The 27,429-nt window shown below is 38.9% G+C and overlaps 1 protein-coding gene across 5 annotated transcripts in view; it reads right to left on the bottom strand.

The window, feature by feature from the left end:
* The window catches only part of LOC149219613 (Sodium Bile acid symporter family), a 524,785-nt gene that overhangs the window by 16,515 nt on the left and 480,841 nt on the right, over window positions 1–27,429 (bottom strand). Inside the window, exon 14 of one of the 5 annotated variants that reach the window (XM_089384429.1) lies at window positions 2,939–3,302. The exons of the other annotated variants lie outside the window; for them this stretch is intronic. Coding sequence (XP_089240555.1) covers window positions 3,261–3,302 — 42 coding nt within the window. The 3' untranslated portion in view covers window positions 2,939–3,260. Of the gene's footprint in view, window positions 1–2,938; window positions 3,303–27,429 lie in introns of those variants that run through there. 5 annotated transcript variants of the gene reach the window in all.

Consider the following 27,429-nt stretch of genomic DNA (forward strand, 5'->3'; position numbering starts at 1 on the left):
AAATGATCAAGTTACATTGTTTTTCATTTTGACCATTTGACATCCACATGCGTGGACCATTATTGAGGTAGCACTCCACTATTTTTATTATTTTTGGACCTTGTCTGTCTCTCACATGTGGACAAAGCTTGTTTATAAACCACTTGTAGTGAGCACATTGTATTCTTTGAGAATATGGATTCTAATTGGTGGTTTAGAGGTTTCCTTCTCCTATAAAAGGATGGCTCTCTCATGAATTTCACTTGCTTGAATATTGATTGATAACTCAACAACAAAATTTCGGATAAAGTTTTCTTATTTACTTTGCATTTCAATTGATTTTCAAGTAAGATTCATGAGCACATGTTTTAGCAAGGAGAGAGTCTAATATTTTGAAGTAAAATTTTCAAAGGCTATATCTTTTTATTTATGTTGAATTCATTTTGACATATTGATGTAAATTTTCTATTTAGGATTTTATTTTTATTTTTTAATTCAATGTTTAATTCAATTTCAGAATATTTGATGGTTTGCTTCCTTGTATTAAAAGTATGATGGTTTCCACCATTTGCTTACTTGTATTAAAACTAACCCTTTTGTGAAAACATAGGTGAGGGAACCTCAAGTTTGAAGTACATCAATTATGCCTCTAGGAGGTGATTGAGTTCAACACTAAATCCCCAAAGGATAGCAAAGGGAGGAGAACACTCCACTTCAACATCTTGGAACCAAAGAATCATCCTTGAAACTCTCTAGCCAACAACCAATTTTTATTTATTTATTTTTCTTAAAAACTAGTTAAAACTCTTCAAAGATGAATTTAATTAATTAACTTGTTTTCATTAATTCAATTCAAGTAGATCTTTAGATTAACACATTAGTTGCTTACTTGAATTAGTTTTGCTTAATTTCCAATTTAAGCTTTTTCTGAAATTCAAAATCATTTAATCGATTAACTTCAAGATTTTCTTTAGGAATTTGAATAATCTTAGTGCTGTAAATTGTCATATGCTTTAACTTGATTTTATATTCTATTTCATTATTTAGTTTATTTTAAAATTCACATTTGAGGTTACCAACAATGCCTATTTAAATATTAAATTCCATTTGTTAAATGGGATGTAACAAACAATCCCTGTTTGTATGTGCGAAGAAATAAATATTCTTATAGATATAAAAAATATTGATTGATAAAATAATTGAGTAGAATGATGATGGTACAACAACCCTCATGATGGTTTACTTATAACATTGATTGGTCATGAGGTGAAAGGTTACATGCACCTTGACTTTTCATTTCATTAAGTAATATATGGTTATTTATGTTTATTATTGTATTCATAACATTGTCGCCCCCTCAAGGAATGCTTTGTCCTCAAAACATAGGAAACAAGATTTTCTCTAGTTGGGAAAGAGTCTGTGGTGAAATGAAGTTTATCTATTTTTATGGGTTTTACTTCGTTCACACTGTGAGTGTTGGTGAGGTTGCATCTTTTTGAGAGTGAAAACTTCAACATCATATAATTTATAGCATTTCCTTTCCAATTAAACTCCATGAATTGTTCTTCAAGGTTTGTAGTATAACTTCCCAACTGCATCAACCATTCCACGCCTATTATTATATCTATTTCTTCAAGAAGTAGAGTATAGAGTTTTATTTATAGTTCTAGATCTTGTATCTGGATCTTATAATATTTTGTTACTTCTTTGACCTTTTTCCATTAGCGACCGTCATGATGAGGTCCTTGGTCATGTACAAAAAAGATTTAGTTGTTTAGCACCAACAATGTCTATACGATTGTGAGTGTAGTTAGAATCTATGAGTATTGTGACATTTCTATCTATTATGACTCCTTTAAGCTTTAGAGTCTTAGGTTGTGGTTTCCTTATCATTGTTGTTTGCAGAACTATAGGGTTGCTTTCCTCTTTTCTTAAAGATTGGATCCTCTCCTTTATGAGATGTGGTGGAATTTATTTTGCATCAATGGTTGTAATTGGTATTTTGGACTAATTATTTTTCCTTGAAGTTTGTTGTATTCATTTCTATTTAGTTAGGTACATGAAATTGAAGCTAGTGATGTTTTTTACTATGTGTCATCATGATCTAAGTCTAGATTGCATGTTATAGTGATTTCATCATTTGGCTTATGTACTTCTACTTGCCTTCCACCCAGTATTCTATAAGAGTGTAATGGCATGTCTTCGCATCTATGCCTTGGTGTCCAGTTTTTTCCACACTATATTTTTTCTCCTTCTCTTTGATTCACTACTGGATGTTTTGAGTCCTTTTTCCACTTTTCATCTTCTCTAATGAATGATGGCTTGTTGAACTTGTTCTTTTGTTCAATTAATTTCGTTGCATGTCTAGCATCCTCAACTAGTTTAGGTCCATAACTTTATCTCACTACATATGTAATCCTTCAATCAATAGATGTACATTTTTAGTAATTGTTCATATGTGAATTTGTTTTGTTGTGTGACCAGAAAATCCCATTTGTGCAAGTAGCCATTCATGTTTTCCTTCTGTTTAAGATGAAAAACATTATTATACATGTCATTCTTCCCTATCATGGAACCTTTTTAATAGGGTGGTTGTGAAATGTTTCCAATGAAAAGAACATGTGTCACATTTTTAGGTTCACCATAGAAATCAATCATAAGCTTCCTCTTTTAAGATATTGGAGGCCATCATTATTTTGTCTCTCACCAATGGGGGGTTCAATTAAAAAATTCCTTCCACTTTGTTGACCCAAATGACTACTCTATGGGTCTTTACCATCATATTACAATAATTCCTTTTTAATTCATCGATAATTGTTGGAAAAACAGAGATGGGGGTTAATCAATATTTCACTTACAATTAGTTAATTTTAATCTTCAGAGCATTAATTAACATTAGCATCATATTAAACATAAATAGTTAACAACACCATTCAACAATGCACAACATCAAGGTCAGTACACAAAAGATTTTTAGGTCGAAACCCTTCTGGGAGAAAAACCATCAAACACTTTTAATATAAATCTTTTCAAGATGACATCAATGGGAAGCTCCAACTTTCGAGATTCTCCAGCAACAACTGGAAGGAGGCTCCAACACCCTGATTTATTAGCTCCAATTGAAAGGACGCTCCAACACCCTTATTTACTAGCTCCAATTGCAAGCACACTCCAATGCCCTGATTTATCAGCTCCGACTGAAAGGGCGCTCCAACACCTTACACAGGCTCCAACCTTCCCTAGCACCACCCGGATGCCCTAAAGTGTTCTCAAGCTCCAACCTAAAAGAGACTCCACTCTCTGCCTTGCACCACCTTGCCGCCCTGAAAATAGAAGACAAAATAATAAGATTGGTTATTGTCTCTGCCACCGCATCAATCTTTGATCATATCTATCATTGCCATACAAATGTTGTGTTAATTTTTACAATGCTCTATGGTGTTTCAATTACTTTAGCCTAATTCAATTCTTCAATTAGTAATCTTTCAATAGCAATTAATTCTTTCATCAATCAATAGTAACTGAAGATAGACTAGTAATACAATGACAGTAGGAGACAATCCACAAATCAATAAGAGAGACAATTTTGGTTAAAGACCAAGGAAAAACCCCACAAGGGGGAAACCCTTTGAAATTCTTCTTTTATCATATTGTCATAAAATGTTCAACAGAGAGTATCCATCAAAATTCCACCAAACAATATTCACAAATATGATCCCAACAACAATATTGATTAGAGATAACTTTCCCAATCTACATTCAACTGTGGTCAACTGTAGTCACCTGTAAAAATGAAACCCTAAGTCCCAGTTGCACGAAGGGAGAGTCATGTGTACGGCTGAAGCTTTCCGGCCACATGGATAGGTCTGTATGCACGTGGTTATAGCCAAAACATTATTGTGTCAACCCCGCGGCTGGAAACCCAAACTCTAATCCACACATGCGAGCTCCAAACCTTGCAATTTTGGACCTATACGAACCAATATCCGCGAGCCACCTTCAACATGTCCGAACCAAACCAAAGAAGAGAGAAGAAAAAGATGTTTGATGATGATGTCCAAATAAGGGTCAATTGACTTGTATTTATAGGATTCCAACGCTGTCTAATTTCCCTTTAGGGCCAACTTGTCCTTTTGTGCACATGTGGGCTTCACTTCAAAAATACACTTCCCTTATCCAAATTGAGTGCTTCAAAGGTCAGAATTGGTCCTCTCAGAAAGAGGAATCTAGTCCCATGATTAGAATTTGTCATTGAGCTACCAAATTAACACTCCCTCTTAGCTAAGGAGAAATTCCAACTGCACCATGTAATCATTGCAAGTATCTTGTCATCATATCATGTCCCATCTTTGCTCGACTCTATCTGCTATAACATTCTCGAATATAAAGAAGAAGAATCATATGGGAGCTTCAACTACCACCCCCTATCCATCGAGAAGCCACTGCTACCACCTGGAATAACTGTTGGGGGGAAGCCAATGTTGCTACTTGGGAATCTCTTCCAACGGGAGCCAATGCTACGACCGGGGAATCTCTGCAAGTGGGGATCCAATGCTATGACCTGGGAAACTCTGCCAGTAAGGAGTCAATGCTATGACCCAAGAACCTCTGCTAATGGGGAGCCAATGCTACGACCCAAGAAACCTCTACCAGCGAGAAGCCAATGCTACGACCTGGGAAACCTACAGACAATAGGAGGGTTGCCACTTACCTTATAAGGTAAGGATTGCGCCTATCTTACTGCTTGGAAATAATAAGAGGGATACCACTTACCATAAATGGTAAGGATGAAGCTTATCCTATTATATGTTGATCTTCCCAACATGACCCCCAAGAGTCAGTAGTAGAACACCTACATCTGTAGCTTGACTGAGATACCACTTACCATAAATAGTAAGGATCACACTTAACCCAAGTAGCCAAAACCCATTTGTCGGATGGGTGGGAAAGACAAATGCCAACTGGGGTATACTGCTTTGTACTCTGCTTCTTGGACTTGTTAACACAAGTGTGGTCAACACGCGACATAGTCGAGTACAACTGAGGTATACTTGAGGTGATGGTGTCAGGTTATGTGGTTATAAGGATGCAAACTAGGCTGGCAGTTCAATGGATCAGAAAATCACATCAGGGTGTTGCTTGAGTGTTGGATCAAGGATTGTGTCTTGGTGCAGTAGGAAGCAGAAGTCCATGGCACTAAGTTTTGCAGAGTTGGAATACATGGAAGCTAGCATGGCCACATGTGAAGCTATTTGGATTCGGAAGCTGCTAGTGAGTTTGTTCAATTAGAAGATGGAGGCGATCAATATATACTACGATAATTAGAGTTGCATCACGCTCTTTGAGAATCCAGTGTTCTATGATAGGTTGAAGCATATTGACATACGATACCACTTCATTGAGATTGTGTGCAATGTGGATCGGTTTGGCTACAACATGTTCCCATAGAGCAACATGTCGCAAATATACTCACGAAGGCTCTAGGGATAGCCAAGTTCATCTACTTCAGAGAACAAATGGGTATAGTGGAGAACACGTTCATCACTAGGAGGGAGTGTTAGTTTATGGTAGTAGCAAACAAGTATTCTAGTCGCTATGATGTCTAAGAGGCTGAGGAACACAAGATCTCCAAAACCCAGAAAAGGTTTCGTGAGATAAGACTCAGAAACACCTTAATTAAATTAATTAGCCAATAATATAATTATTTCATAAGTCTAACTTAGGGAGGTTGGTTAATTAAAGTTAGTTAATTAAGGTAATTTGATTTTGCTATAGAGACTACTATTGATGAAGTCAAATGTGATCCATTGATTGGGATTATATCTTAGTTGTTGGTCGCCCAACAGAAGATAATAAGAGCAAGTCGAGGGCTTGGAGAATGGGCATCGAGTGAGTTTTAAGTAGTTCGTCTACCCATTTGCAGGTATTTAGCAAGGGCACAATTGAAGCTAGGGAAAGCATTAGAACAAGGTTTGCAACAAAGATTTGGGAGCAGAGGTTCGGAGGAAGATTTCCTCATTATTTCTAGTGTCTAGGGGACAGGGAAGAGGGAGGTTGAATTATCTGAAGAGGAGGTCATATAGAGCTGTGCGAGTTACCGGAAGAGACTTGTTTTAATGGCCAGTTGCCGAATCAAGGCCCTACAGGCAGAGGGAGGCTAGATGTCTCACTCGAAGGAAATTCCGAGGCAGTACGATTTTATTCAGCTAAGCAATGTGTATTTCAAGGTTGCATCAGAGTGGCCAGGAGGAGGTGCGAGTAGGCTAGAAGAGGTCGAGTTGATTGCGAAGGGAGACAAGGGTATCTTCCAGATATTTTTCCAGTAGATTTCTAAAGGTTTTCCAGTTAGGAAACCAGTTGTAAAATTTCTCTCAAATTGTTGCATAATAATAAAACTCTCATCTGGTGCACTAGTTTTCCCTTCGGGGTTTTTCTAGGGACAATTGTCCAAAAATAACTATGTCAATTTTTATTTGTGTTTGCATCTATTTCTCAGTTTCGTATTTTATATTTCCGTAACGATTTATTGTAAAAAATGCAACTGTGCATTTATCATTATTGGTCGAATAATAATTCAGAAGACAAATAAACCGCTAACAATTAGAAGATAAATCTCCAATAATTGCATTCAAGGAATTTTCATAGTACCCATGGATTTGGCCTTGAGACCCTTGTGTCCCATACATTCCATCATCATTCACATGCCACCTATTGACTAAAGGATGTATTAGGGACATGTCTTTACCCTTAGGGGCTGGGAACACCTAATAAGATCATCTATTAGCCACTCCTACCTAGGGATGTAACATTATTAAAACAAAACCCAAATTTGGAAGAGAAGCCCCATACAAAGTCTCAATTGACCTTGACTAACAAGCTTGGTTCACTTAGATGCACTAATGATTAATTGTACCTAATGGTGAAGATGCAGAACTGGACATTATGTGTGATTGGTAGGTGGTTTTCATCATGGGATAGGAAAATTAACTGGGGCCTAAGTCCACTAGAGGAGCATATGACACCCTACAGGTGAAGCATTGAGACCTATGGGACTCTTGTCGCTTACAGAGCATCAGTCCACTCAATGGGAACCTACAACACCCTAGCAGTCTACACTTTTCCCCATATTATTCATGAGATGATGCACATGGACTAGCATGCCCCAACCGGCTTAGTAATGCATTTATGGTTTGGCAGCTAATTCGAGGCCCATATGAGGTTGTCTCACCCCTTGAGAATATGAAAATTTCTAACCCGAAATTCTACTGCAGTAACTAATTTATTTCACCTACTTATTTCTCACAATAAGTTATTTACGAAATCCCTTCAACAAACATTAAAATAAATTCTACTGCAGTTATAACATAATTACATAGAGAAAATAACAAGCACAAGAACCAATCACATCAACACAGTTGTTTTTGGACAATTGTCCCCAAAAAAACCAATGTGGGAAAACCAGTGCAACAAATGAGGGTTTTATTAATCTTCAGCAACAATCGTTTTACAAGGAATGATTTTACAGAGAAACTAAGACACTACTTAGAGAAATCACCTAAGGCAAGGTTCATCCTCTCTTGGAAACTTTCTGACACCCTAGAGACCCTCTCCCACTTCTTCATCGCTCTGCGTGGTTTTGCGTCCCTCTGCATCAGCCTGCATGAGGATTGTGTCTCCTAAACTGCATCTTCCCTCAATGCTATCTCTCAATACCCCTGCATCACCTCCTCCTCAGTCCCTGACTGCTGCTAATGCCCTCCTCTTCCTCCACCCTGCAACTCTCCCTCTGAAATAGTTATCCTTCTCTTTGAGAATCGATTTTCCTTAGGACACTGAGTATTTGTTGGTGTCTCCAAATGACTCTCAAGTCTTCTCTTATACTTTTCCTGTTGATGAATCAATGATCGAGATTAAGTCTCTAATCAATGGCTAAGATTAAAACAGAGTTGATCCTTGTCTCTTAGAAGCTTCTCACCCATATCTTTATTAATACCCATTAATATTTTTATTTTCCTAAGTTTAGACTCAAGAACCCATTAAAAATATTAACTATTTTAATAACTCTTCATTCGGGTGGAAATTGTTAGGTCCCTATAATACTAGTGATTACCCCATTACTATTGTAGTTGTATCCCTTATTAATATTGTTGTGCCCCTATTGTCCCCATATTGTTATTACTGTGCCCCATAGAATCCCTCTATTGTTATTTTTGTGCCTTTATATTATTATTGTTAGGTCGGCTGGGTTATATTGTGACTCCTTAGACTCCTATATATAGAAAGGAGGTTTTGTCATTTGAATCATCAAAGAATAATTCATTTGTGTAATGTAAAGGAGGTTGCCCCCTCGAAGAGGCTGAATTCTAAGGCGTTGATCTATCTTTTCTATCTTTTTGTGAGCTGGTTTCATAACATTTGGTATCAGAGCTTTGAATTCTAGGGTTTCGCTGCTCCAAACAGGTCATCGTGGCATTTGCGCTATAACTTTTTTTTTGCGACGTTTCAGACGCTAAAAAAAAACCCATTTGGGCCGAAATCGTTCTGAACCGCAGGTCCGAATTTCAGAGCTTTTCGCGCTATATTTGCGGAGATATGATCTGAGGAAGTTGGCATTTTTGCAGACTCTCGAATTACATTCCAAACAGGTGACCTGGGGAAAATAGTCATAACTTTTGTTTTGAGCATCAGATTGAAATTTTGTAAGAAGTTATAGAAAGAGGACGGACTGTAGTTTCCTGTGTATATTTTTCAGATCCTAAGGTCGAAACAGTGACACATGGCACTTCCTACAAGTTCTCTCTTCTAAAAAGGTCTATAATCAGGTCATCTTGGGAGATTGTGCATAACTCTTGCCTTGGAGAATCTAAATTCGATCAGACTGGTGGCATTGGAAAGAGGACATAGAGGGCTACTGCAGGTCACAATTTCAGAATTGGATGATCCGAAATTACAGAGATATATCAGAGGCAATATCGAGCTCCTACAAAGTGAAAAAAGGTGTGTAGATTTTTTTAAATTTTTGCTTAAGCTTGGTTTGAAAAATTATTTTGAAGGAATTCAAAGGGCATAGTAGAGCATTATTATCGGTAACTGATGCCCCGAGGAAAGAAAATGCAAACACCTAGTAAGCAACCTGAAAGCTCTAGCATGACTTATGAAGAAGAGGAAGAAATGCAACATGATATATCAAAATTACGAGACCAAGTGCAACAAATGTCACTTGCACAAAAAGTAACAGAATCTAAGATGGATGGTTTAAAGAAAGATGTAGAAGCTAAGATGAATGACGTGGAAGCTAAGATGGACGATTTGAAGATAGATTTGAAGACAGATTTGAAGATAGGCATGGCAAATTTGAAGACAGATTTGACAAATTTTCTACAAGAAATACTTACTAATGGTGAAAGGGTAGTAAAGGAAACTCATGATGAGAACAAAAGAAATGTTAATCATGATTTCATAGACTCTAATGTTGGATCGAAGACCCACCATATTCCAAAAATCGATATGAGGAAGTTTGATGGCAAGGATCCCGCAACATGGATATTACAGATGGAGCAATTTTTCGATCTCAATAATGTGCAAAACACACAAAAGGTACGTATTGCAACTTTATATTTGGAACCAAATCAGTTTGTATGGTATCAATGGCTTTGCTCTCGTAAACAAACTATCACTTGGGCAATTTTTACAGAAGAATTGACAGCACATTATGAGGATACAAAAAGCAACACTTTTTTTAGCCAATTGATAAGTCTCAAACAAAAGGGTTCAATAATGGAGCACATTGAGGAGTTCCAAAAATTGAACATAAGGGTAAAAAATATTCCAGAGGAGCATAGGATTGATGTGTTCATAGGGACTTTAAAGGATAATATCCAACATGATGTTCGCCTTTGGGAACCTGATTCATTAGAGAAGGCATTCAGGTTAGCAAGAAAAATGGAAAGCAAAATTATGGCAACTAGGAAGCATACCACTCACAACTATAAAGATGGAAGTGTTGTTGCCCCTAGCCTTCCACAACCTATAAGGTTGACACCACAACAATTGGAAGAAAAAAGAGCAAAAGGGCTTTGTTACAGTTGTGATAGCAAATACACTAAAGGTCATAAGTGTGCTGAGAAGAAATTATTTTACATAGATTGTGAAGAGGAAGAAGAAAAGGAGCAAGAAAGGTAAAAAGAAGAGGATATACTCCAGGAACAAAGCCTAGATAAAGAAGAAATGAATCCGACCATATCTTGTAATGCATTGGCTGGAATTACCACTCCTCAAACCATCAAGATAGAAGGACAAATCAAGAAGAAAAAGGTAATAGTGTTGATTGATTCAGGAAGTACCCACAATTTTATTCATTGTAAGATAGCAAAAGAATTGAATTGCTTCCTATATCCAGCACCAGAGTGTCAAGTGATGGTTGCAAATGGAGGAACGATAAATTGCTCTGGAAAGTGCCATAATATCAAGCTATCCATGGGAGAATATGTATTGATTAGCCCAATGCTTTCCATTCCAATGGGAGGTGCTGATGTTGTACTAGGAGTCCAATGGCTACAATCCTTGGGTACAATAGCTTTTAATTTTCAAGAACTTTTCATGAAATTTTCTGCGGAAGGAAAGGAAGTTGAATTAAGGGGTATTGCAGGGAAACCAGGAAAGATAATCAGCTCTAATGGTATGACAAAGCTTCTAAAAAAGGAACAAAGAGGTGTAATTGCACAATTATGTTCGCTAGATGTTTCCACATCGAAATCATCTATTTCTCCAGATCTCCAAAAAGTCTTGGACAATCATTCCAAGGTATTTGAGACTCCCAAAGGTCTCCCACCTATTCGTGATCATGATCATGCTATTCATCTGATTCCAGGAAGTGTTCCTCCAAACATCAGGCCGTACAGATATCCCTATGTCCAAAAGAGTGAAATTGAACGTATGGTTGCAGAAATGCTAGAGGCGGGTATAATTCAACCTAGTCAAAGTTCTTTCTCTGCTCCAGTAGTATTGGTGCACAAGAAGGATGGATCATGGCGCATGTGTCCGGATTATAGGGAGCTCAACAAGCTCACTATTAAAGATAAGTTTCCCATTCCTGTCATTGATGAATTACTGGATGAATTGCATGGATCAATTTACTTCACCAAGTTGGATCTTCGTTCAGGATATCATCAAATCAGAATGAAGACTGAAGACATTCCGAAAACAACATTTAGAACTCATGAGGGTCATTATGAATTTTTGGTCATGCCTTTTGGCCTTACCAATGCACCTTTTACATTTCAAGGTTTGATGAATTCCATTTTCAAACCCTTCCTTAGAAAATTTGTGTTAGTATTTTTTGATGATATACTAATCTACAACAAGTCTTGGAAGGATCATGTTGAACATGTTGACAGGGTGCTACAACTATTGGAGGAGAAACAATTATATGCAAAAAGATCCAAATGTTTCTTTGGAGTACAAGAGGTGGAATATCTGGGTCATATTGTATCTCATGAAGGAGTTAAGGTAGACCCTAACAAAATTAAAGCCATTAAGGAATGGAAAATCCCCACATCCATAAAGCATCTGCGAGGATTTCTCGGGTTGACAGGGTATTATCGCAAGTTTGTTAAGAATTATGGGAGAATAGCAGCACCTCTAACAACATTATTGAAAAAAGATGCATTTTCATGGACTCCAGAAGCAACAAAGGCCTTCGAACATCTTAAAGAGGCAATGTGCCAAGCACCGAACATTCACAAAAACCTTTATTGTGGAATGTGATGCTTCAGGAAATGGAATTGGTGTTGTTTTAATGCAAGATGAAAGACCCATTGCTTTTGAAAGTTGTCCAATCAAGGGAAAGTTTTTACACAAAGCTATTTATGAGAAGGAAATGTTGGCAATACTACATGCACTTAAGAAATGGCGACCCTACCTAATGGGAAGACACTTCAAGGTAAAAACGGATCATGATAGCCTTAAATACTTTTTAGAACAAAGATTATCCTCTGAAGAGAAACAAAAGTGGGTCACAAAGATGTTGGGTTATGACTTTGAAATCATCTACAAAAAAGGGAAGCAAAATGTGGTGGTAGATGCACTCTCAAGAAAGGATGAGGATGTGGAAGCATTGTTGTGCGCCATTTCTATTATCCAACCAGATTGGATAAACGAAGCAAGGGAGGAATGGAAGAATGATGAAGAAGTGTGGGCACTTATTCGAAAGTTACAACAAGATTCTAGTACATCTGATACATTTAGCTAGCAAAATGATTCGTTATAGTACAAAGATCGCTTATACCTCTATAAGAATTCCCAACTCAAACAAAAGATTCTTATGGAATTGCACACTTCTCCCTTAGGAGGGCACTCAGGATTTTTAAAAACTTACCACAGGGTTAAGAAAGAATTTTTTTGGGATGGCCTTAAATCGGATATTCAAAAGTTTGTGGCGGAATGTTTGGTTTGCCAACAAAATAAAGTTGAAACAATTAAGACCCCGGATCTATTACAACCTTTATCCATTCCAAGCCAACGTTGGGAGGAGGTTTCAATGGATTTTATCACAGATTTACCCAAGTCTGAGGGAAAGAGTGTCATCATGGTGGTAGTTGACAGACTTACCAAGTATGCACACTTTTGTGCATTATCACATCCATTTAAAGCCAGTACAGTTTCTACTGCATTTATGGAAACAATTCAAAAGCTACATGGAAACCCAAAGATTATTGTAAGTGACAGAGATCCCATTTTCACTGGAAATTTTTGGACAGAATTATTTTCTTGTCTTGGTACTCAGTTAATTCATAGCTCATCTTATCATCCTCAATCTGATGGGCAAACTGAGATAGTAAACAAATGTTTGGAAGGATATCTTCGCTGCTTTGTATCTGATAAACAGATACAATGGGTCAAATGGTTGCCTCTGGCTGAATAGTGGTATAACACTTCCTTCCATACAACAACAAAAATGATCCAATTTATGGCACTTTATGGATATCAACCACCATCCATCACATCATATTTAAGAGAAAATTCTAAGGTTCAAGCAGTGGAACATCACATCGAGCATCAACAACAAGTCCTCCAACTCTTAAAGGATAACCTCGTGTTGGCGCAGAATAGAATGAAACAACAGGCAGATCAACATCGCAGCGAAAGAAGTTTTGATGTAGGTGATTGGGTATTCCTATGGCTACAACCATATAAACAAATGTCCCCCAAGCAAGCTAAGAAGGATAATAAATTATCACCAAAGTATTATGGTCCGTACAAGGTATTGCAAAAGATTGGTACTATGGCATACAAATTGGAGCTTCTTGCAGCTTCTCGAGTGCACCCAGTTTTCCATGTTTCATGTTTAAAGAAGGTTATAGGCGACAAGCTCCCAGTTCAAACAATATTGCTAGAATTTGACGAGGAAGGAAAAATTATATTGGAACCGGAAGCAGTCACAGAAACAAGAACTCGACAGCTACGAAATCGATCAATTTCAGAGTATCTCATCAAGTGGAAGAACTTATCCGCTGAAGATTCCACATGGGAGGATGAGAATTTTATACAGAAGCATCCAGAACTACTTAAGCGTTGAGGACAACACTTTTTTGAAGGAGAGGGGCATGTTAGGTCCCTATAATACTAGTGATTACCCCATTACTATTGTAGTTGTATCCCTTATTAATATTGTTGTGCCCCTATTGTCCCCATATTGTTATTATTGTGCCCCATAGAATCCCTCTATTGTTATTTTTGTGCCTTTATATTATTATTGTTAGGTCGGCTGGGTTATATTGTGACTCCTTAGACTCCTATATATAGAAAGGAGGTTTTGTCATTTGAATCATCAAAGAATCATTCATTTGTGTAACGTAAAGGAGGTTGCCCCCTTGAAGAGGCTGAATTCTAAGGCGTTGATCTATCTTTTCTATCTTTTTGTGAGTTGGTTTCATAACAGAATTTCTCCAAATGATTTCTGGGTCTTGGAGATCTCATATGGTCTAGCCACTCCACAAAATTTTGGGCTAGAGCACATCCGATGCTACCCAAAATCAACACTCCCTCATAGTGAGGAATGCGCTCTAGTAGTACTTCCAAATAGAAGCACCACACTAATCCACGACATCGGTCCTCTGCGTTGCTTGATGCTTGGTCTACTGCTCCTCATCTACTGCGTTGCTGCAACCTGCACTGCTGCCCATGACACTACAACTATCACTGCGACATTTGTACTGCAACTCCCTCTGAATATGCTGCATCATGCTACTCATAGCACTACCACTGCTGACTGTTGCACTGCATCTATACTATCCACTTTTGCTAGTGGAATGGATTCTTCACCATCCCCATCTTCTCCCTGAAATAAACAAACCTTTTCCTTCCCAGAGCCTTGGTGAGAATGTCTGCCACCTGTTCTCCAGTAGGAGTGCACCTCAACTATACTGCCCCTCATTGGACACAGTCTTTGACGAAGTGACACCTGATATCAATGTGCTTCGACCGATCATGAAATACTGGATTCTCAGAGAGCTTGATGCAACTCTGATTATCACACAAAATATTGGTCGCTTCCATCTTCCTCCTGAATAGATTCACAAGCAATTTCCTAAGCCATATGGCTTCGCACGAAGCTGTGCTAGCTGCCATATATTCTGCTTTAGCTGAACTCAGAGCCACGGATTTATGTTTCCTACTACACCAAGAGGTCATTCCTGATCCAATGTTGAAACAGTACCCAGTGGTACTTTTCCAATCTACTGAACTTCCAGCGCAATCTGCATCAGTGAACCCAGTCAGCTTGATGTCATTGCCTTGAGTGTACATTAGTCCATGCTCGAATGTTCTTCGTATATATATGAGAACACGCTTGGCTATTGCCTAGTGCGCCCTCTTTGGTTCCACCATGCACTGATTGAAGGTATTGACAACGTAACAAATGTCTGGCCTAGTATTGACCAGATACATCAGGGGCCCTATGAGTTTCTTGTACAAGGTGGGATCGACTTCTTTATCTTCGGATGCATCAATCTTCTTCCAGTTGATGATCATTGGAGTAGCCATAGGTCTACAGTCTTGCATTCTTAACCTTTTCAAAATCTCTGTAGCGTACCTCCCTTGTCCAAGGAAGATTTCACCCTTATGCTGCCAAACTTCCAACCCCAGGAAATAATGCATCCGCCCAAATCCTTCATATCGAATTATGTGGCTAGGTTCTCCTTGCAATCTTTGATGAGTCTCGATGAGCCTGTCAGGAAAAGATCATCCACATATAACACTAGGATTAGAGGCTCATTATGTACAACAAGATAGTAGAGATTAGGATCTGCATCACTCTTGACGAATCCCATCTTCTGCAAGTAACCATCGATTCGACCGTACCATGCTCTAGGTGCTTGCTTAAGCCCATACAAGGTTTTCTTCAACATGCATACATCAAATTTATTCTCATATGTCTCAAAACCCTTTGGTTGTTCAATGTATACTTCTTCTTCTATCACCCCGTTCAAGAACGTCGTCTTGACATCCATCTGGTGAATCTCCCACCCCATCTGTGCTGCAAGGGATATCACAAATCTAATAGAAGTATACCTGGCTACTGGGGCAAAGGTTTCTTCGTAGTCTATCCCTTCCTTCTGAGCATACCCCTTAGCCACAAACCTGGCTTTGTATTTTTCCACACTGCCATCTGTAGCATATTTGACTTTGTAGATCCATCTTAAACCTACCACTGACCTATCCTGAGGCCTAGGTACCACTTCCCAGACATCATTGACCATTATAGAATTGTATTCCTCCACCATAGCATCCTACCCATACTTGATGCTCAACGACTTCTTGAAAACTAGAGGGTTCCCCAACTTGAGCTACCAAGGCCTGGTATCTGTCTGGTTGTCTTCGCTCCCTTTTCTCATTCCTGGGTGCACCAACGAAGTCCTCTGCATCTCGTAGAATCTGTCGAAGTTCCCGGCTCATTCTTCCACTGGTAGTGGGTAAATCCATCTACTCTTCCTCTTCCTGAGACTCCACTTGTTCTGAAGCTTTGTCTTTAGGAGAATTATAGGTATTAGTTTCTGCTGGTCGGAGTGGTTGTACCAACGGATCATCTTTTGACTGCTCCTCAAAACGCATTTCTCGGGATTCCCTGAAATCTATGTCCTCCATGAACTTTACATCCCGCTGAAGTACTACCTTCCTATTCCTTGGAAGATAGACTCTATATGCCTTAGCATTCTCACTATATCCCACAAGATATCCTTTTTCTGCAGTTTGATCCAATTTCTTTCTCTTTTCTTCGGGTATATGGTAGTATGCCAAACTCCCAAATATCCTGAAATGACTAACTTCAGGTGTCTTCCTGGTGAAGACACTTTCCAGAGTAATCTTGCCCAATGCCCTGTGAGGAGTCCTGTTCTGGACATAAACTGTCGTGTTGCATGCTTCTGCCCACAGGAATTTGGGCATATCTTGATCATACAACATTGCCTTGGCTTCTTCCACAATAGTCTCGTTCTTCCTTTCTGCTACCCCATTCTGCTCCGGATTGTAGGGAGTTGTCCACTCTCTTTTGATGCCTTCCCTAGCACAAAAATTTGTGAAGTGCTTGTCAATGTATTCTCCACCATTGTCTGAGCGCAACACTTTTATCTTCTTTCCTGTCAGATTCTCTACTAAAGCCATGAACTCTTTGAATCGATAAAAAACATCATCCTTGGTTTTTAGAAAGTAGATCCAAGTCTTCCTGGAATGGTCATCGATGAAGGTGACGAAGTACTCAGCACCACTAAGAGCTTTTGTGGACATGGGTCCACAGGTATCTGAGTGTATCAATCCCATAACACTCTGAGCCCTATTGTTACTTTTGGAAAATGTTTCTTTGGCATACTTGCTTAGAGCACACTCTCTGCATACATCATCTCGTTCGATACTTAATTCTGTAACTCTTGATACTGTTTTTCCGAGAATTCTCAGAGCTCCATGGTTTAAGTGTCCCATCCTCTTGTGCCATAGTTCATTCAAATCTTTATCTCCATTGTTGCCGATTAATGCCATTGGAGATTCTAGCTGTAATCTATATAGCCTATTACTTTTGATTCCAATCTGGGCCTTCCTTTTCCAACTCGGGTGTTTGACATATACTTTCTCCTTAATGAAGAAAACGTCATAGCCCTGGTTTTGAAGTTGAGATACAGAAAGTAAGTTCATCCCCAATCTTGGCACATGCAGCACATTGGTTGCTCGAAGCCGCTCCCCTGTTTTGGTTTGAAAGACTACAATAACTCTTCCTACAGGGGTACACTTTGCCTTATTTCCCATGATGATCTGAAAATTCATCCTTTCTTCCTGATAATTTGAAAAACATTCTCGTCTTCCTATCATATGCCAGGAAGCTCCACTATCTATATACCAAACCTCAGAGGAGGCAAAACTTGCTAGGCAAGCAACTTCTTCTTCCAGTCTGGAGCTAACATAGAATAATCGTGATCCATGTTCTTCGTGATTTCTTCTTTTTTTTCTTCTGGAAATCTGTGTGAGTCCCTTTGAGTTGATGCCTCTACATCTTGCCCCTGAGCCATAGCAGATTCTTCTCTCATGTTGCCAGATCTCTGCTCCGATACCGTGTGAAAATTTCTAACCCGAAATTCTACTGTAGTAACTGATTTATTTCACCTACTTATTTCTCACAATAAGTTATTTACGAAATCCCTTCAGCAAACATTAAGATAAATTCTATTGCAACTATCACATAATTACATAGAGAAAATAACAAGCATAAGAACCAATCACATCAACACAGTTGTTTTTGGACAATTATCCCTGGAAAAACCCAATGTGGGAAAACTGGTGCAACAGATGAGGGTTTTATTAATCTTCAGCAACAATCGTTTTACAAGGAATGATTTTACAGAGAAACTGAGACACTACTTAGAGAAAGCACCTGAGGCAAGGTTCATCCCTCTCCTAGAAACTTTCTAACACCCTAGAGACCCTTCTCCCACTTCTGCGTCGCTTTGTGTGGTTCTGCGTCCCTTTGTGTCAGCCTTCGTGAGGACCGCGTCTCCTGAACTGTGTTGTCTCTCAATACCCCTGCGTCACCTCCTCCCCAGTCCCTGACTACTGCTGATGCCCTCCTCTTCCTCCACCCTGCAACTCTCCCTCTGAAATCAAGCTCCTTCTCTTTGAGAATCGACTTTCCTTGGGATACTGAGTATCTATTAGTGTGTCTCCAAATGACTCTCAAGTCTTCTCTTATACTTTTCCTGTTGATGAATCAACGATCGAGATTAAGTCTCTAATCAATGGCTAAGATTAAAATGGACTTGATCCTCGTCTCTTAGAAGCTTCTCATCCATATCTTTATTAATACCCATTAAAAAATTTATTTTCCTAAGTTTAGACTTAGGAACCCATTAAAAATACTAATTATTTTAATAACTCCCCATCCAGGTGGAATTTCTCCAAAAGATTTCTGGGTCATGGAGATCTCATATGTTCTAGCCCCTCCACAAAATTTTGGAGCTAGAACACATCCGATGCTACCCAAAATCAATAGACACATGGGAGCGCTAGCACCATACTCTTAGTCCTCAATGTTGGAGCAAAATCAAGGTATTTGACACCAGGAGATCCATGCGACCCATTTTGTGCCCTAAACACAAAACTGGGGTCCACATGATGATTTGCATGGATATCTAGGGGCCAACCCCAAGAGGATGATTTTTGGAGCCGTCTTGACTTAGTTTGGCACCAAGGGAGCTCAATGTGTGTCTCCAAGAGGTCCATGTACCGACGACGTCAACATTTTGGCCCTCTTGTGGGTTAAATTTCATGATTTCACATTGACTATGTGGTTGGCTTGTAACCACAATTAGTTTTTACCCATGATTTGACAACTAAGAGGGGCTTTAGGCTAAAATTAGACTTGATTGGACATGTTTAAATATGAGAGACCTCATTTAGTCTCTCATGATCATCTCTTCGACAACTTTACCTCTTGAGAGAAACTCACACTTGTTCCTTCTTGGCCATTGGAGATTCTTGGAATGCATTTTGATATTTGGAAGCTATTTTGGATTGTCTTTGGAGCTATTTCTTTGGTGAATGGACATATATACTGCATGTTATCTTGTATGTGCCTATTGTTGAAGATTATCATTTTGATTTTGTCTAATGTATGGAATTGTTGCTTCTAGATTATGCTAATTTGTGCCATAATTATTGAAAATAAATTTTGCAAGGCTATCTAGTTGAGAATTGCATATGTTTCTCATTGTATAACATGTAATGAATGTTCCTAATGGAGGTATTCTTGTAACTATCCATCAAACTCCATTTATCATTGAATGGGTAAATGCTGGAATTTTGATACCTAGGGCATCAAATTTCGGCCTCCTTAACAACAAATTTGGCTTATCTATCACATCCTTGACTCCATATGCTTAAAGGACAAGGCACTAGTCCAAGTCATTGGTGATCAATCCTAAATTTTCTCCATAATTTTCTCTCCTTGAACTCGACCCTTCTAAGGCTAGGGTGAAAATCTAGGGCTTGTAGCAAATTTTTAGGGAAGAGGGTTTTTAGTGATTTAAGAGCCTAAACATCAAACTGGGGGTCTAGGCTACCTAACCTCCAAGTTTGGTGGGCATGCACCTAAATTTCATCCATAAAATCTCTTTTCCTAGGTGTTGCTCCAAGGGAAACCCTAGTCTCTTTTCCCCTCAACTTGAGGGTTTCATGAGCCTTGGATTAGTTGAATATCATTATAAGAAACCCTTTCCCTTGGGCATTGACCTTGTGAATACCTAACACCATCGAAAATCTAAAAAGCCTAGGCCTTGTGTCTTCTTTTCTATGGATTTTCTTTGAGAGAATTTTTCTTCTTTGAAGCCTTGAACCATTATTGAGTCTCTTTCTTGAATGAGCTCTAGCTTGATCACTTTGTGCCTTATACCTAGCATATCTACTTTAAGTGATCTCCCTCCTAACGAGACTCCTCCCATTGGTGAAATTCTGTAAAGAGCAGGGGATTTTCACTAAGGTGACATTGGGCCTCTACTCCATTGTTAGTACCTAGTCTAGCTCTCTCTTATAGGGTTTTCCCTCTCTAAGGCATGCTAAATTTTGTGGTAACAAGCCTCATAGGAGGTCCCACTGGAATAGGGTCACAAACTAACCTCCTTCGTAAAGTGAGAGAAGATGTTTACAATCAAGATTAGTCAATCATCAAAATCACCCTTTAATCCATGTTAGAATTCCCAAAACATTAAATAAAACCACATGATTGCAAGATGGTTAAAGTACTTGCCGAACGATGACCCATCTTCCTTCAAGAGGAATGTCGGATGGTGAGAGGTGTCTGATCGGTGCAAATGGTGGGGGATCTTGGCATAGTGTCATTTATTGAGAAATGTAGGGTTGCTGGCTGGCTCGCTGTCTAATGAAGGAGAAAATTGTTCTCCTATGAGGTTACCCTTAGGCATAAAACACTTTGTAAGTGTTAAAATTGGCAACTAGGGCCAATTTCCACCTTAGGGAAACTCATATGATGGAGATGATTATTGCATTGGATTCCTCTTTTGGAGAGGTACAATTTTGATATAAAGATCATCTCATTCTGACAAGTAGAAATAGAATTATGAATTTATTTCTCCTATGGACAAATTGTCAGGGTCGGCTCCAGTCAAATGTAGGCTCATGAAGCCCAATAGATGTGTCTTTTCACCCTCAACGTTGTGTATAAATAAGGGAGACCTTTTCCTCATTTGGACATTATCATCTCATCACATCTTCTTCTCTCTCTTGATTGGGTTAAACAACATTGGAGGTTTCTCTCTTCTACTTCGCATGTGTAGCTGGGCAACTCTTTATCTTCTTCGCACATGTGACAGGAGACCGAGTTTCTTCTGGGAAAGACAAGTCGAAATTGTAGAGCGTTGACCTCAGTTTTTGGGCCAAAATTTTGCTCTTTCTAGGTCATATTTATTGGCACAAAAATCGAGGCATTTGGAGTGGTTTGACCAGTGTTGACTTCAAGTTTGACTGTAGAAAATTACACTAGACTCTCTCTCCTTTGACTGGGTTTGATCAAATATTTTGAGCTAACTTTGACTCTCTTGGAAGGCCGAATTGGACTGTTGTTTGGAGGATATTTTGGGGCAGATTTGACCACCGTTGACTTTCTGGTTAGGGTTGATTTGACTACTGATTTAGCAGATCTGTTTTGGGCTTATATTTGTACACTCTCTCTCTCTCTTTATTGAAATATTGAAGAATAATAAGAAGATTTGATCAAAGGGTTTCCCCACATTGGGGTTTGTCCCTGGCATGCACCACATCTTGTGTCCTCTTGTCTTGGCTTGTCTTATGCATATGATTTTATGTTCTATCTGCATTTATTGTCAATGTTTATAAGTTAATGTGATTGCTACTGGATATAATTGGAATTTGTCATTGGGTTGCTAAAGGAACATTGAAGTAAATTGTCTTAAGCATAGAACATACCATTGTTATCTAAAATTAACATGGTATCAAAGCTAAGGTGAAGACAAAGCCCAAGCAAGAGTGAAGCAAAGCAATCACTAAAGGAAGTTGTTGGACAAGGACTTGGAACTAGTCCCAATGACGACTACATCTTTCTTCAAATCCGAGGACAAGCTCAAGGACAAATCTGATTATCATGCATGGAAGATGATTTTGGATTTGACTTTGGAAGAAAATGATGCCATGGAATATGTCAAGGGAAGAATAACCGAGCCTCCTTCAAATGCATCTGCTGTTGTTCAAACAAAGTACAAGAAAGGTGAGACAAAAGCTAAAAAGATTATTGTTGATTCTATTCATAAGCCTTTGGTTGCATATATTTCTGATTTGGAAACATCTAAGGAGATGTATGAAAGACTTTTTGGGATGTGTTAGTGTTAGTGTCTTCACACTTCCATCAGTGATCAAATTGCTCTTTTGCACGCATATTAGGTGTCTCATCCGATCAATTGCATTCTATTAGGTCATGGATCAACTGATGGTAGTGGTCTCATGTCAGTTTCCCTCATGAAATTCACCTGCTGACCTGTTCACACATTTTTTTAGTCATTTACTGTCATCCTGTTTAGTCTCACTAGGTCTTAGGGTTTGTCATCATGGTCATCCAAATTTGAATAAAAAGGTCAGCAGGCACATCAGGAGGGTAAATAAGTTCATAAAATCATAAATTTACTTCTGTCATGTTCAATAAATCTTTATTACCAGCAGGCACATCAGGAGGGTAAATAAGTTCATAAAATCATAAATTTACTTTTGTCATGTTCAATAAATCTTTTTTACCTCAAAACTCTGTTTTGAGGTGAAAACAAAGTTTTTCCATTATTGTAAAAATTTCATGTAATTTAGATGTTTCTATATGTAATTAGTATTCAATAGTTGTTCCTGGTGACTTGGTGACAAAGTCAACTCCTACCATCACAAAAAGTTAATGTATAAGTCCACCTGCAAAAAGGCAAAAGTCAGAATGTAAGTGAAACAGAGCATTTTTAAAAAGTTAGCAAAACATTAGAAAAGTGGGTCTTGGTTAATGAAAAATTAAAAGAGAGGGATAGAAAAGCCAATTCATGTGTTTAAGTCTTCATTATTGAAATCAAACGAGCCAAAGGGAGAAATCTGGACATTTTGCTGGCGCTGCGCACTTGTTGCAGGTTTTCTGTTGAATTTTGGTCTGGCGCTGCGCCCCTATTCCTTGGTGCTGCGCACCTGTTACAAGCAGCAAAATTCCCTCAAAACACCTCCAAACTTCCTAAAAAGCAAATTAATGGCTGTTCCAAGTAAGTAGTTCACTCCTCCTTGCTAAGGAAAGTTATGTTTGGTGGCTTGGATGTGTTTGGTTTTCTTGAGAGCAAACCCTAGCTAAATGGTTAACCCAAACCATAGCTAGTTGCTAAATCATCTCTTGCAAAGTTATTGAAAGTCATTTGCATTTCATTCTCACTCCATCCATATTGAGCTTGTCAAATCCCATTTCCTCTCCCTAAATCATCAAAATTCACTCCCCAAACCCCACTCCCATTTACCAAACCCTGGGCCTATACCCTATTCCCAAACCCTAACTCCCACATCCTATTCCTTTACTACATCCACTCCATTATCAAACCCCTCATTCCACATTCATAATACCATTCACTCCCCTCATTTCCCAAAAGAAACCCTTCCTCCTAGCATTCACTTCCTTATACACACTGCTTACCTCATATTTCAAAATCTCTTCATACTCATCTGCTTTCACTTCAAATTCATAAGCATGGAGACAGATTTAGATTATGAGAGGGAAGAGGAAACTCTTAGTGATTCTTCCAGAGAAGCTCATGTACCAAGAAAGCCACACAAAGGAGGAAAGATCATCCGGGAGGAGCCCACTACTCTTACAGAATTACTTGCTTGCCCTCTTGCTGTAACTAGCTTTAAACACCAGTCTTGTTATCAGTTTTGTGAAATGGTAGAGAGGGTGAAATTTCATCATGAGCTTGCTAGGTTGTTTGTTCTTCATCTCCACAATGGCCAGGTGAACCTTGCTGGTGTCTCTTTCACCTTGACACCTGACACCATTTTAGCAGCAACAGGCATCCCTAATGTAGGTGAATAGTGGAATAAGGGGCAGCATGTGGGCAGAGAATATTATGAGCCTTACATTAAGGCTGGATATCATGGCAAATCAGCAGGGTTTTTCCTTTCAAATACTTGTAGAACACTTATGCTCCTCTCATGAAACTCATCATCAAGTATTTCACCTGTGAAGGAAGGTTTTCCCGCCTATACACATATCATGTCAGATTGTTGATGCATTTCACAAGAGTAAGGATGATGAACCTCCCATACTTTATATGCGGGAATATTAAGAAGATGGCTCTCCATGTGCAAAGGAAACCTTTTCCTCAACAATTTAACAACATTTACCACTTCTCACTGATTAAAATTGTTGTTTTGCATCAGCTAAGCTTGTTGAACATACCATGGGATACCTTTATTGCCCATGAGATTTTCAAAGGCCCTTAGGTGATTCCATCGGTGCCTCAACAGGAAGGGGGGCCATCAAGACAGCCAGGTGTTCATGAGACTGAAACTACAGGTGTGCCGGTGTTTGTCACCTATGAGAGAGGCACCAGGAGGCTTTTTGTTGCTGCCAGGCGAGTACTATCTCCACCAGAGGTGGAAGGGGTCTCGTTTTCTTCACCAGACCACAGGCAAATGTTATCTTCACCGGGGGTGAAAGGGGCTTTGCCTTCTTCTCCAGCTATACAGGTTGGCTAGTAGTCAAAGAGCAAAGACAAAGGGAAGCAAAGGATGCATGAGGTGGGCCCTACTGAAGGGCAAGACAGGGATTTTGTTTTGATTGAGGAGGATGTCACTGATTTGGGCTCTCAAAGCTCAAGACTCAAAGACATGATTATCAAAGAGAAGGAGGCTGAAATACAAGCCTTATCACTTGATCTTGAGAGGGCCAAATGGATCATCAATTTTCTTGAGCAAGAAAACAAGCAACTGACAGATAAGCAAGCTATTATGGAGCTGCAAATGATTAGGGAAAATAGGCAAATGGCAAAGAAGAGAAAGATTAAGATGACCTCCCTTGAGCAAGAAATTGAAGCTGACCGAGAATCATGGTTGGAAAGAGCTAACATTCACCTTGAGAAGATGCTTGAGAAAGCCAACAAAGAAAAGAAAATGTTGCGCCATATGGCCTATCACTACCTAACCCGGAACAAAATTTGCAAAACCAGGGTGAAGAAGCTAAAGGCCAAGCTAAAAAGAGGAGCAAAAAAGAGCAAGATAAACTCAAGATCTTGGCTGAAGCATCATTGGCTCATCAAAGCACTTAACAAGGGTTAATCATGCCAAATTTCAAGAAATTTGGAGAAATTTTTGTCAATTTTGAAATTTTTAATGTAAAAAACAGGCTTTTTCAGCAGGTGCGCAGCGCCACCAGCGCTGCGCTTTTGTTGGGGACACTTGCTTGCAAAAAAATTTATATTTTTGAAATCAGCATGGAAAAATATGGAAGCTCAAAAATGGCTGAGAATTTTGGACAAGTTCTAGGTCTCCAAAAGGGCAAAAAACACCCAAAAAGTGCCCTCTCTGCCACTTTTTTGCCACACAGGAAGCAGTCTTGGGAGAATCAATTTTTGGAGGGGCAAATGGACTCCAAATTCAGAAATTCAAGTTGTTCTAGAAAGTAGACTCATCAAGCTTTCCAACGAGCTATCCTGCACTTGATTTGAACTTCGGGAAGCCTTCCAAAATTGGCCTAGAAAAAGCATTGTCCATAGGATCAGTGGCGCTGCGCATAGGATGAATTTTGCCAGTTTTGCCTGATTTTCCAGATTTCGCCTAGTTTTCTCTACAGTTGACTTTTTCTTGCTCTCTTGGAGAAATTAGCATGGTAAATGATGTAACTTGATGTAATTATGGATGTAAAACACTTAATAGGGTAGATTCATCAAGTCAAAGGTGGTTTTGAACTGAATGAATTGGTTTCCTTGGTTTTAGAGGCAAACTGTTCCACTGCCTATATTCTTGTTCTTAGTTTAGATATGGTTGAAACCACCCCTTTTCTCATGGATTCGACCCTGATAGCTAGCTTGAGTAGTTTCCTTGCCTATATCATGTACTTTTTGATTCATTTGTAAAGGTTGGACTTTGGCAGAAGTGTTGGACTCATTGAACATTTTGTATCAACAGTTTGGCAAGGAATAAAACCAGGTTTCACAGCTATTTTTGTGGGATTCTTGTGACAGTGAGTTTATGTATTGTTTTTTCTTTGTAATGAGTTTTTCTGATGTTTATATGTATTCACATCTCTCTCTCTCTTCTAAACTAAACGAATCAAGGTGAATAGAAAAAATACACTAAATTACAGTGCTTTGTCTTGGGAATGCATTTGGTTTCCAATGTTTTCAATTGTTTGAAGAGGATTCATAGTTTCTTGTGCCCTCCTCAACTCCTCAACTATCTTACTCTACCATCTCAATCCTTTGCTAGTACATAAGCTCTTGTCTACCCTGACCCACAGGACATGACTGTATCCCTGAGTTGATTTCCTGGATCCAATCTTCCTTCTCCAATTGATCCAGCAACCAAAACTTAAAATCAAACTAGAAACCCTAATCTACTCTACCTAGCCTAAAATCAGCATTCATTTCAGTCATCTCAAGCCCTAGTTGCCAATATCCTAATTGTGATTGACAGGGAGAGAGCCCTCTCCCGACCTGGTAGGGCAAGCTACCAGGTTGAGCATGGTTTGATGTTACCCTAGACCTGCCTTCCTTCAACCTGAGGTAGATTTAGGGACTAACATAGTGGTGACCATATTGGGGAACGTAGTTTTGTGTTCCTTAGCAAAATGTAATCAAGTTCAGATCTGATTGTTGATGGTGAACAACGATCAGACACAGCAAGGCTGAAATCATTCACTTGGCGACTCTAAATCAATTTCGAGATTAGATCTAAGGACTCCACTGGAGGATAAACCTGACCGACAAAAACATGAAAGGACAATATTGAAAGATTAGGTATTCATGTTGGAATTTCATCCAAGACATTTTGTTCTTTATTATAAATTATTTATTCTCTTTTCCTGAGAATGTCAAGAAGGCTTTGCAAAGTATATTGTATTTGAGAAAAGATCCTTGGCCTGCATTTGATTCCTTCCCTTTGAAGATTGTGAATACCAAAGATTTGCATGCCTTTGAGCTTGATCAAGACCCTTTTTCTGAAGCTTGTGATGACCATCTTCAAACTGATGAGCCTCAAGAGACCAAGACTGATTCTACACCTTCTGTACATACCCCTATACCTTGTAAAATTCCAAATCGATACAAGCCTCTGATTTTACCTCCTATATCCCATGCTTTCCCTAAAAATCATGACCTATATCTACCAAGATTTGATGGTGAACACGACAACATCACTGCTGAGAGACATGTATTGAATTTTGAGTCCTTTCTTGACCTTTTTGAAGTTGATGAAGAAGATGTCAGTATTAGGCTTTTTGCTCTTTCTTTGCAAGGCAAAGTCAAGAGTTGGTTCAAAACCCTGCCTGATGCAAGCATCTTAGATTTTCAGCAGTTCGTCAAAGTTTTCCTTGACAGGTGGGTGGTCAGACAAAACCCTTTCTTGATTATAGAAGAGTATAACCAGCTGAAAAGATTGCCAGGGGAGATAGTACAACAGTTTTCTGCCAGGTTTAACCTGGAAGCCTTTGATTCGGAAATGGAATTTCAACTCAGGGAAAGGAATCTTGCAACACTTGAAGAGATGCAGAACAATGCAGTAGATATAGAGGCTAATCTACTGATCGGAAGGGCAAAGTTGAAGGAAGAAAAGGTGAAGAACATAGACCCAGAGGAATCGACATCTTTAGAGTTAAAGCTCGACATTTTGGTAAGTGCAGTGGAAGAGATGATGCAAAAGATCACTACAAGGAATGAG

Source organism: Pinus tabuliformis, chromosome Q (assembly GCF_031772625.1).
Source record: "Pinus tabuliformis cultivar Carrire ecotype Pingquan chromosome Q, CPIR1, whole genome shotgun sequence".
Classification (NCBI taxonomy): domain Eukaryota; kingdom Viridiplantae; phylum Streptophyta; class Pinopsida; order Pinales; family Pinaceae; genus Pinus; species Pinus tabuliformis.